Raw genomic sequence first — 12,171 nt, 5'->3', positions numbered from 1 at the left:
TAACAATAAATACTGGCTTACCTTAAAAGGCTGTGATAAGGCTTACCTAGATAATGCATGTGTAATAACTTCCCATTCTTAAAATACACTATAAAGGTAAAGGTACCCCTGCCCGTACGGGGCAGTCGTGTCCGACTCTAGGGTTGTGCGCCCATCTCACTTAAGAGGCCGGGGGCCAGCGCTGTCCGGAGACACTTCCGGGTCACGTGGCCAGCGTGACGAAGCTGCTCTGGCGAGCCAGCACCATCGCAGCACACGGAAACGCCGTTTACCTTCCCGCTATAAAGCGGTACCTATTTATCTACTTGCACTTAAGGGTGCTTTCGAACTGCTAGGTGGGCAGGAGCTGGGACCGAAAGATACACTATATAAAGAGCATTATTCTCCCCCCCCCCCCGTTATCAATAACCAACTTATTCAGATTTTCTGAAAAAACACTGAAACAATCCTAAACAATTGCTTTCAAGAGTTCTTGTGTTGGAGTAGTTAAGAGTGTCAGACTACGACATGGGAAAGCAGGGTTCAAATCCCAGCAACCATGAAGCTCACAGGATGACCTTTGGTCAGTCACTTTCTCATGGCCTAACCTAATTTGCAGTGTTGCTGCAATCCAAAGGGTTTGTTTAAATGCCCTGCCCTAGGCCGAATTCTCTTCTTACTGCCCTTAATATTTAAGGCAGATTTGCATGACATGCTGACATCACAGCACAGGAAGGTCTCTCTGCCCCAGAGCAGTACATGCTGCTACTGGAGAAACACCAGAGACAATCTGCCTACAGTTTACGTATATGCACATGGGGTTTCTGTTTCGGCAGTAGATCTATGCTGAATACCAGGTCTAGTTCCTTCTTCAGTCCTGCTATACATGCAACAGTTTTCTACATGGATATTATTTATATGCAGGAAAAATTGCATGCACACCACCAAGCATGACTAGGGCAAGTCAGACTAATTTGCATGTGCACAGCTACAGGGCACAGCTCATTTTGCTTTCAAGCGTCAGCTTTTCAAAGGGTATGGAGTTTCTGGCAAGGATAAATGTAGAATATATGTGTGTGGGCATATTGGGAATGACAAAAGAACAGAGCCCAGTGAATAGCAGCTGTTCTGATCACCAAAGTGTCACATTTGTGATTGTTAGAAGCCTTGCGGAAATCCACTCACAGTTCTCATGTTTTAACCAGGCACCGTTCACACTTTTCTCAAACTTTTCTCCAAGCCATTAAGCACTAGGAATATCTGGGTTTTTAAATCAAAAAGCGATTTTCTACAAGAATATGCACCGCTTTGATTCCAGGAGGCGCAGATACACACAGGAATACTCACTGCTAGTTATGTTCGCAAAGTCTGCAACCTCCTTGTATGTTTGACTTGGCACAGACTTCTCTGTAGAGGGAAGTTTATCCCTTTACTCTTTCCTTTGCACCCGGCTGTGTTGGTTTCTAGGTGTTCTGTAACTTACAAAGGTCCTTGAAATACGGCCAAAGTGTTACCTACAGCCACTTCCCTGCTTAGATCATCTTCTTTAAATAAGAACACAGAATTTCAGGGTGGTGTGACTGTACAGTAAGCCTTATCAGCATACAAGGCAGAAAAATGCTAGTGAATGTTGCTCTTTTTTGCCATTTTTGCCAGCAGACAGCAGAAAGCTGTTATATTACTTTGGCTTTTCCAGTATTTCTCCCCCCTATACTTGGAATAAATAATTCTATACTATCTGAGGTTAAGATAGGAAAGGTCAGGAACTGATAAACAGTAACATATTTTATTCACTTATATTTGTGGGGGGCGGGAATTCGTTCATTTTTTTTCTGCCAGCCTTTCAACTCTTTACTCATTGAGACCAAAGGGTGTGCACAGCAGGGCCTTAGGAACTGTGGCACCAACCTAACACATTTTGGTGTGGCTGCAGACTCCCCAACCATCCAGAGCAGGTTTGGGAGAAACACAGGAGAAGTGAGTAAAGGCAAATCCTGACTGTGTAAGTGGAAGTCCCTTGTACAAGTGGGTTGCCCCAACTGGATATTACCTTAACCAAAGACTGTTAAAAAGCACTCTGATAAGATTACAGTTATTCTGTGAAATTAGTAGCTAACAATAGTTATTCAGGTGCCATGGTTCAGTCAGACACCTTTTATAAAAACAACACACACACACCAAAAAGAAGAAGATGATGGGGGACACACAAAAAGGATAAATGGAAATACAAGTACAAGGTAGAAAAAAATGAAAAGCTTACCTGGTTCTAATTTTATTACTTTAATCGCTGCCAGTTCACTTGTGTTAACATTCCGAGCCTATTAAAAAATACAACCAAAGGATATTAGAACTAAGAAAACAAGCAGTACTACTAAAGTGCTTAAAATGCCGGAATCTGGACACTCAACTTTTAACTGAGCCACCTTCAAAGTTCTGTTGGGTGGAAGGGCAAATTTAAAATCATAGTTGAACAGTCAAGAGGGAATCTTCACTCCCATATATATGACATTTTGTTGTTATTAAAAGCATGCAATAAGCTATCAAGAGACCTTCGAAGGTGGGGGGGGAACTGTCTATAAATATGTGCCTTAATTATTCATACTAGCAGTCCAATTTGCATTATAAAACAACCTAATGCTACTCAAGTTTGTGATAAAGTCACCCGTTTGTATCCGGTGGAGGCTTTGCGCTAGCAATAAAGCACTACTGCTGATACCAGGAAGGGCATCCCATCCAGCTCCTCGTACCAATTGAAAAGCTAGTTGCTCTTGAGGGTTTGGGACACTCCAGAACAGAACTGGATATTATACAGAAGGCTGCAGTAGGTGAGTCGGGCAGGAGGGGATGGAAAGTCTATTATTCTATGACCAGTCTGCAATTCTAAACATACAGGCAACCTGTTTACATGGGGGTTACATTCAGAGGCACAGTGCGCGTCAGTGAAATCGTGTATATTTGAAACACCACTGGAAAAGCCTGCAAACACTCTGTCCGTCCATCCCCTGTCCTGTTCCAACCCCTTTGTGACCATTAGGTCCAGTCGTGACCGACTCTGGGGTTGTGGCGCTCATCTCGTTTTATTGGCCGAGGGAGCCGGTGTACAGCTTCTGGGTCATGTGGCCAGCACACGGCGAACCAGAGCAGCGCACGAAAATGCCGTTTACCTTCCCGCAGGAGTGGTACCTATTTATCTACTTGCACTTTGACGTGCTTTGGAACTGCTAGGTTGGCAGGAGCAGGGACCGAGCAACGGGAGCTCACCCCGTCGCGGGGATTTGAACCGCCGACCTTCTGATCAGCAAGTCCTAGGCTCTGTGGTTTAACCCACAGTGCCACCCGTGTCCCTTCAGCGTGTGTAGCCACATGCATATTGAATGTGCATAAATGGGTGGTTGCCTGTACTGAGAATAAATCAATTTGATGTCACTGGGCCTTACTTCTGAGTAAACATGCTTAGGAATTTGCTCTGGGTTAGGAGACTCTAGAGCAGATTTCTGGGGCATCAGGGGAGAACAGATTTGGGGTGTCCCATCATGCAAGTGGGTAGGCATCATTAGATGTTGCCAATCATTATTTTCCCACATACCCTTATCAGTCATGTTGCACTTTCAATACGGTGTATTACTGAAGGGGGAATAAGAAGGGACCCAGATGGAAGTTAGGGTCCTGCTTCTACCAAAACACAGTAGCCTTGTTAATTCTGCCCTGACTACTGTTTGTAAGTTCTTCTTATGAATTGCCATATATTATATTAGCAGTAATTCCAGGAAACTATTTGATGAGTTGTTATGTTTCTAGAGTGACTTTTGTTTTGGTGAACTGAAAGTAGTAAGTCTCTTCTTCCTTTAAGAGAGCAGCATGGAGATGGGATGTTGCAGAGTTTCACTGTAAACTGGACTAGCGAACAAAGAGAAAGAGTAAAGGCAGCGGATGAGTCAAACTCATTGCTTCACTTGCTTTAACAATCACTGCTGCTACCTTAGAAGGCCATCAACTGTCAGCAGCAGATTTAGAGGCCAAAGCCAGCCCTCGTGGATCATATTTGCTCTAGCACTGAAAGTCCTTCAACTGCCAGAAGCTAAAGGAAGGTCCAAATCCAGCTCTACAAGTTTCTATCGAGAATAATTTTCCACTGAAACTTAGAATTCTGCATTGTAATTGTTTTGTGTAACTGCAATCTTGTTAGATGCCTTAAGCATGCCAATGGACAGTGAAGTTTTAATAAAATATCAAGCAGCAATCCCCCGCTCTACCATAAACCAAGGTACGGCATACATTCTTTGCATAGTGGTTCATTCTGTAGGTAGTGAGTGGTTGTCTTTGCCATATTTTCTAACCAATTACCATAGCTGTTCCCAACAGACCAAGCCGATAAGTAATCATCACTTTATATTAAGTGCCAACAAGTGAAAAGCTGAATAACCAACAATCTCCACACTATGGTCTCTTGAAAATTGGTTAGGTCCATTAATGAATATGATCACATAATGCCACAATACTCAAATAGGCTAATGAAGAAAATCCAAGGTTGGATCTAGACACATCAAAGAAGCATTTCCGTTTAAAGAGTTGGAAATTTAAACAGGGAAAACAGGTAGAGAAAAGTAGGACTCCACGTCGCCATCTGTTGGCACAATGTTATATCACAAATACAATGCATATAAATCACTTTTTCTTTAACAATCTGAGTCCCAAGGCTCAGCAGTACAAAACCAACATCCCTAAGGCAGTGTATAAATTTTATGAAATAAATAAATAGAAACTAACAAACAATATGGTCTACCAAAACACTAATTCCTGTTCTCTTATGTGAGGAGTGAGATCCTGAATTTTGGATACTACTGTTAAAATGTAGGACCCTTAAAATCCATTCCTAGAATACTTCTGTCCATGAGATAAAGAATGGCAACTTCCAGTTAAGAAAGTAAAGAAGAAATATTAATATCCAGGAATTTTCTCCATTACTAAGATACTTGCACTTATTTCACAGTGCGGATTCATATGAAAAATCATTATGGAAAGGATCCAACATACACAGGGATGATGAGCCAACATAAGTGTTACTAATCTCAAAAATCACGTCTGCCAAATTGTGCTGACATTTCTTATGTTCCAGCACCAAATGCATCTACCGTATATTCTGAGATGACTGCCATAAATCAGCTTGCAGTAGGGGAAAACACCTGTATTTGATCTTGTAATCTGAACTAACACTGTCTGTTTTAATACATTATTTGCAGCCTTTTAGAAGGATAGTAAAAATGAGGATTCTGGGCTCCCATTGCAATTGAACCCACAATGTGTCCATCAATGGCAAGTCTATTTCAAAAGCCTTGTCTCAGAGAAAGAACCCCTTCCAAAGACATAGGATCTATGTCAGATGTAATAATATTTTGTTTTTTCAATTCTATCCTTGCAGTGTATTTGAATGTCAGGTATCTGAATGTTCTGAACAGTTTTTATATAAAAGCTGAATTTTATATTGTTTTCATTTTCTATTATTAAGTTACACATAAATGTGTTTATCATTCATTTACACCAAATTCCAAGATGAAACTCCTGAAAATAAGGGCCATTTCATAAATTAATTTTATCCCAACCAGGGCATCAAATGCAACTTGCAATGTAAAAACTGTGTGTGTGTGTGTGTGTGTGTGTGTGTATCTATATCTAAATCTATATCTACAGATTCCAAGCCAATAAAAATCTTTTTTTAAAATAGAGCTGAATTAAATTTATTCAAAATATACCAAAACAGTGGCACAAAAAAGCAAAAGATTTGAAACAGCTGCCTTAGACTGAACAGTTCTGCAGCTGGAGTTTCCACCATCCCCTATGTTTCCACCAACCTAACCTCTCTCGCTGATGGGAAATACAGCAAGGTCTCTGAAGCAGATCTTAAAACTCTGGGCAAACTCATATTGGGTCAAGCTGCTCTTCAGGAATCCTAGCCCCAAACTGTTTAGGACAGTGGTGTCCAAACTTTTTTCAAAGAGGGCCAGATTTGATGAAGTGAAGGGCCATGGGGGCCGACCAAAGTTGTTGACCTTTTTTTAGGATTGAAGTTGAAACAAAATAAATAGGATTGAAGTTGAAATAAACTGCTGCCACAGGGGGGCTGGATTAAACCAACCAACGGGATGGATTAGGCCCCAGAAACGGACTTTGGACATGTTTGGTTTAGGACTTTATAGCAAGAATGAGTAACTTGTGGCCCTCCAGGGGTTCTTGGACTCCAACTGCCAATAGGCCCAGTCAGCGTGGCTAGGGATGATGGGAGTTGTAGTCCATCAGCACCTGGAAGGTCACAGGTTCCCTACTCCTGCTTTATATAAAAGAATCAATATCTTAAATTGTGCCCTGCAACAAACTGGAAGCCAATGGACAACCTAAATAATAGGGGCAGGGAACCCTTTTCAGCCACATTCCCTCCTGGGCAACCTTCTGAGGGCTGCCTGCCAGTGGTAGGCAGGATCAGAGGCAGAAGTAGGCAAATCAACTAATGTAAATTTTGCCGTAGTACAGTCTGCTAGTTTGTACACACACTCATACACTCCTCTGCATCCTTCATCCAAATAAGCAAGAGACATTATCAGAGTTCAATGACACATTCCAGCCAGGCAAAAATGCCTGTTAGTTATGAAACATGGCTGGTGAGAGGGATGGCTTGGGGATAGCTCCAAGGGCCAGAGAGAATGAGCTGAGGATCATATTTGGTCCGCAGGCCTGATATTCCCCACTCATGGTCTACACCAACTAGAAGTTGCTCTCCAGAATTTTAGGTTTGAGTCTCTCCCAGTCTTACCTGAGGATGTTGGGGAATGAACCTGGAACCTTTTGCAAAGTAGATTCTCTACTACAGTGGTACCTTGGGTTAAGTACTTAATTCGTTCCGGAGGTCCGTACTTAACCTGAAACTGTTCTTAACCTGAAGCACCACTTTAGCTAATGGGGCCTCCTGCTGCTGCTGCACCGCCGGAGCACGATTTCTGTTCTCATCCTGAAGCAAAGTTCTTAACCTGAAGCACTATTTCTGGGTTAGCGGAGTCTGTAACCTGAAGCGTATGTAACCTGAAGCGTATGTAACCCGAGGTACCACTGTACTAATCTTCCAGGAGCAGTTCTGGATTCAGAAGCACTCCCAAACTGCAAACTTAATCCTTCAGAGAGAGGGCAACTCTATGTAAAACAGGCTGTATTCCCCAACCAGGTTTAGCTTGTGTACTGACTAACAGTACTTCCAACTTATCTAGATTGAATCTCTTCTTGTTAGCACACATCCAATCCATTGCTGGGTCCAGTTTCAACTCTTTGGCATCAGTTGAAAGAGAGATAGAGAGAGCTGAGTATCATGAGAAGACCCAACCCCAGACTCCATATGACCTCCCCTAATGGCCTCACATACAGTAAATATCAAAAAACAAAGAGAACAAAATACAGCCCTGAGGAACCCCATAGACAAATGCTGAATGGGCTGAGCAGGAGTTTCCCAGCACCACCTTCTGAGAGGGATCAAACACTTAGGTTTGAACTACTGTAAAACAGAGCTGCTAAATCTCCTTTCAGCCCAAAGCTCTGGGAAGATACCATGATTGATTGAATCAACCAGCAGAATCACCAGGGACACACTCCTCCTGTCTAGCTCCTGGTGTTTGCTATCCAAAAAGACAGTTTCTGAACTCAGGTTGGAAAGGATCCAAATAACAAACTTCAACCAAGAAAGCCTATAATTGAGTTTCAATCGCTTTGGCTAGGCCCTTCCTCCAGAAAGCAATTCTGGAAAATGAATAATTATTGAGGATGATGAGATCCAGTTATGTTTTTCTTTAGTCTGTGGTCAGGACAACTTCCTTAAAAGAAACTGGGATACACAGCCTCCAAAGCAGCATACAACCTCCACCACCTAACTGGAAAGGCAGGCCTTGTTGGCAGCTTCAACTAACTAGGATGGACAAGAATGTAACAAACAAGTGGTTGGTCTCATTCTGCAAAGCAACTGGTTCGCCTCTAGACTCAACACAACACAATTCACCCATCAAAATTGAATAACTGACTGTCTCAGTCACAACCCAAGATCAAGCTCTCAACATAAAGTCGAAGTTGAGTGGATGTGATCAGCAAAATATTTTGCAAATTCATCACACGTGTCATACTGATGCATTTGCCAGGGAGTTGCAGCTGCATTTTGGGTGTATACAACAAACCTGAGTTTGCATCTGCATCATGTGGGAAATGGCCCAAATAAGCAAAGAATTTCACAGGTTTGAAACAAAAATATTTGCCAAAAATCAGATGCATAAATTATCACTACCTATCAAGATGTTTTTGGTTTTTAAAAAAGAAAATGACAGAAACTGTGCTTGTGTGTGTATGTATGTGGGCACAACTCTTTCCTTCGAACTTAAGACCCCATCTCAGCACAGGATGCATCCTGGCAACATTTGAAAAATGCATTCTCTGCCTTCCTGTGCTGCCAGCAGCTTTAAAGAAATCTGTGACTCCCACACTGGAGTGTATTGGAAGTATTTCCTGCTGGTTGCCAGAATTACATTTCTGTTTGCCACTGACAACCTGAGATGTGAACCCCTGCCAATAGCAAATGTTCTATTAACTACAGAATGCTTTGATTAAGGAAAGTTTATAAAATGGCTCTTTAACTACTCCAAATTGCACAACCTTGTTTGACATCCTCATGGCATGTATATGGAAATCAAAGTTAAAAGGCATCTGAATATTATTAACCTTAACATGCACTTCCTGGTTTTCTTGCACTAACATATTATGCCAACATTCTTTGTAAGACATATGTTGTTATATTGTAACCAAGCAGTTTGTGGCTTTTCAGCATTTAAGTATTTTCTGAATCAGCATATGTGTATGTATATATTTGTACAATATTATTTCCATTTTAACAGAATATGCAAATACTGTACAAATTCACAAGTGCTTAACTTAATAGTTACAGAAATCAAAGTGTCAACTAAACAAGATCTTGGTGTCAACTAAACAAGGAGGATTTTGGAATTCAGGCTAGCAATAGCTCAGATTTTAAATTTTTAAAATTATTTTCATATACATAATGTAATTTATGTACAGGGGGATGCAAGATGTAGCTTCCATCATACGTTTTTTTCCATTTGTATGACTGGAAGAGTTAGAAATAGTTCTGCTACTCTGAAGTTCTGATCACATAAGTTTCCTCAATGTTTAATTTAAATTGACCAGCTCCCTCCATCTGTTATTTACTTTTTACTGTCCCCTAAGTGCTTTGCACTATGTTCTTAGTTCAGCCTCAAACCCACACCACTGCATTAACTGCAACCCTGAAAGGTAGCAGCAGCATCCTTATAGATAATAAACCTCCCAGGGCACACAAAGAAGGTATAACTGCAATGTGAGTTGAACCTATGTCCTATCAAATCTTAGTCCAGCAATCTATCTGTGGCAACCAGAGGCCCATGTGACCGCTAATCTGACCTACTACCTTCAGACTGATTGGTCTTTTCTTAGAACCGTCTCTTATAAAAAAGACATTAAAATATTCAAGTTAATATTTTAAATATTAAGTTTGCAACAAGACATTGAGAGTAACAGCCCAATTGTGTGACATTTCCTCACAAGTACATTCCACAGTGCTCTGTGGAGCTTATTTCCAGGCAAATGTGCAAAGAACTGCATCCTAAAAACTGATTTACCGTACATGGAGGAATTCAACATTCCATCAGCACAAGTATTTCTGCTTGCTGCAATGAATGATCTTTCCCCACCTCCCCTATTTGCTGTTCTTGGAGGGCTGGTCCTCCTGACACACTCTGAGCCAATGGGGGAACGTTTGAGAGGCACCTAGGGAGAGGACTAGTTAGTTAAATTCAACCCTTAATTTCTAGATGCAGTCTCCACAACCAGATTTTTGGTAGAGACCTGCCTCCATTCATCTGGCCCAGCTCTAGACTATGTAGCCTGGTACACTCACTCCTCAGGGCATTCCAAATTCAAAATAACATTCATGGGCTTTTTCAAAGCTCTCCTGAGTGATCTAAACCCACTTCTCCTCATGCCACACTCCAAACAGGGTTTTAAAAGTCAAGGGTGTCTACATGCGTCTCTAGTTTGGGACTATAGTGGTGGTTTGTTTCGTTTTACTAAGAATTCGAAATGATCCTGGCTCTCTTTATCACACACCTTCCCTTATTTTTCATTACTTGGAGAAGCAAGAAAACTGAAAGACAGGCAACACTGGATTGTAAAACAAGTTGTTCTCAGTAAATCATGCATTCTAGCAGAGTATCACTACAACTTGGATTAAAAGGCATGTTAGAACATTGCTATGAACAAGCCCTAGGGACTCTGTCAAAGTGAGGTGTTGATGAAAGGCAGGGCAAGCGGTTTGTTTTACATGGAGTTAAGCATGACTCTGTGATATTCCTTCTTTCTCAGAACATGGCTGTGTCTGATGCTGTGCCTTGTTCACCAGGAATGCTGAAGAGCACCTTCTGCTTGGGACCAGGCCTCTCCAAAACCTGAGCCTGGCAGGAATCTGGACTAAAGCTCCCACTATCAAGAGTCCATCACCTCCTAAATGCAAGCGCCAACAGCCTAGAATTCATTCCTGGGAGTGAGAGAGCTGGCTCTCAGGAAACTCTGCTTCTGATAACAAACTGATAGCTCCTTGCAAGTAAGAAAACACTTTAAGCCCAAAAGGAAATGGGACTCCTGTCTCTTAGCCTCAGGGGCTGCTGGAAGACTTGGGCGACAAGCCCCTAAAGTCAGGATTGTGGGCCTGAAGTAAAAAAAGAAACATGCCAAGTAGTTGAGAGACCAGGGGGAAGAGATCAATAGATCAAAAGATCACAGGTCTTAGGAGGGATTTCTTGGCCAGAGGCCCTGAGGACTGAGCTAGCTGGGTTGGGTCATTCAGAGCCAGGTTTGTACTGACAAACCTGGCTGGTAAGGCTGAGAATGGCCTCCAGGAAAAGGAAACCTGGCTGTCAGGTTGTGGGTGAAAACTGGCCTCTATTGACAAGAGTTGAGCATCTGAGGAATAGGGTAGTGGGCTGGGAGGGCATGGCATATGGACAAGGCCTGTGTTGACATAGGGTGACCCACCACTTCCTACCACCCCACATAACAAACCAACTTCTTATTGCCCCGCAGCCACCTTGATCCTCCCATGTGGGGGGAGGAGGAAGAAGGGAGGGGGGGTCTGTATTATTTGCTCAGGATGCCAAGCGACTGTATAGGAAACACTCTTAAGGTATGATCTTTCAGAATGCAATAAATAAATAAAAATAGATGGTGCACTGGGACTGCACCAGGAGAGGTATGCTGGTGTCACAATGACAAGTCAGAGAGAAGGAAATCTGTGGTTGCAGGTGACACCCCCCTCCCAAACCTCCAAGGCACCCCCAAAAGAGCCAGGAAGGAGCAAGTCTGGGAAAGTGGCGCCCCCAATTCCACCCACAAGGAAGGGAGAGACCCAGATCTGGGAATAATGGGATGTACATCAAAGGGGAAGAATAACGGGGGTGAGGTTGACACTGGGATATGTGTGGATTTGAGAGAGGGGCTGCTGAGACACGGGTACGGGGCCGGGCAGGCCAAGCAACCATCAAAGAGAGGAAGGGGGTCCTGCTAAAAGACACCCACCCCAAAGAAAGTGGAAAGGGGGAGGGGGAAGGGTCAGCTTTTGCAAGGGGGCGCGGAGAAAGGGGCTCTGCGGGATGCCCCGGAGAAGGCGAGGCGGGTACCTTGTAGACGTCGCCGTAGGTGCCGCTGCCGATGCGCTGGATGAGCTCGAAGTCCTCCTGGGGGTTCCTGCGGGACAGGTCGCACACCCGCCCCCCGCCGGCGCTCATGGTGCGCCGCCCCCGGGAGCAGGGAGCGGCCCCCTCGCCCCGCTCCGACGCAGCAGCGGCAGCCACCGGGGGGGAGGGCGAGGTGCGCGGCGACGGAGAGGAGGGGGCGGGCGGGAGGAGGGCCAGCAGGTGGGCGACGTCGGGGGGGGCGGGGGAGAAAGGGGGAGGAGGAGGAGGAAGAGGGAGAAGAAGAAGACCCGGAGCGATCACCGCCGCCAACGACGACGCCTCCCCCCTGCCTGCTCAGCCAACATGGCGCCCGGAGCCGCCGTCTGCGCACGCGCGCAGGTCCCCTCAGCAGCCCGGCGGTATTGCTTGCGAGAGGGAGGAGCCCAGG

At 43.9% G+C, this 12,171-nt stretch overlaps 1 protein-coding gene across 8 annotated transcripts in view; it reads right to left on the bottom strand.

The window, feature by feature from the left end:
* Nucleotides 1-12,160, bottom strand: part of MAP4K3 (mitogen-activated protein kinase kinase kinase kinase 3) — a 64,966-nt gene extending 52,806 nt beyond the window's left edge. For 3 of the 8 annotated variants that reach the window (XM_083605041.1, XM_083605042.1, XM_083605046.1), the window contains exons 1-2: nt 11,727-12,113; nt 2,240-2,297 (exon numbers count right to left, since the gene is read on the bottom strand). In XM_083605041.1, coding sequence (XP_083461167.1) covers nt 2,240-2,297; nt 11,727-11,834 — 166 coding nt within the window. In that variant the 5' untranslated portion in view covers nt 11,835-12,113. Of the gene's footprint in view, nt 1-2,239; nt 2,298-11,726 lie in introns of all 8 variants that reach the window. The other 5 variants (XM_083605048.1, XM_083605047.1, XM_083605043.1 and 2 more) reach the window with 5 other exon arrangements.
* Between the last annotated feature and the right edge of the window lie 11 nt (nt 12,161-12,171).

Source organism: Podarcis filfolensis (genome assembly GCF_964270895.1).
Source record: "Podarcis filfolensis genome assembly, chromosome: 3".
NCBI lineage: Eukaryota > Metazoa > Chordata > Lepidosauria > Squamata > Lacertidae > Podarcis > Podarcis filfolensis.
The sequence above is the reverse complement of the archived record's forward strand: the minus strand, read 5'-3'. Positions and strand labels throughout refer to the sequence as shown.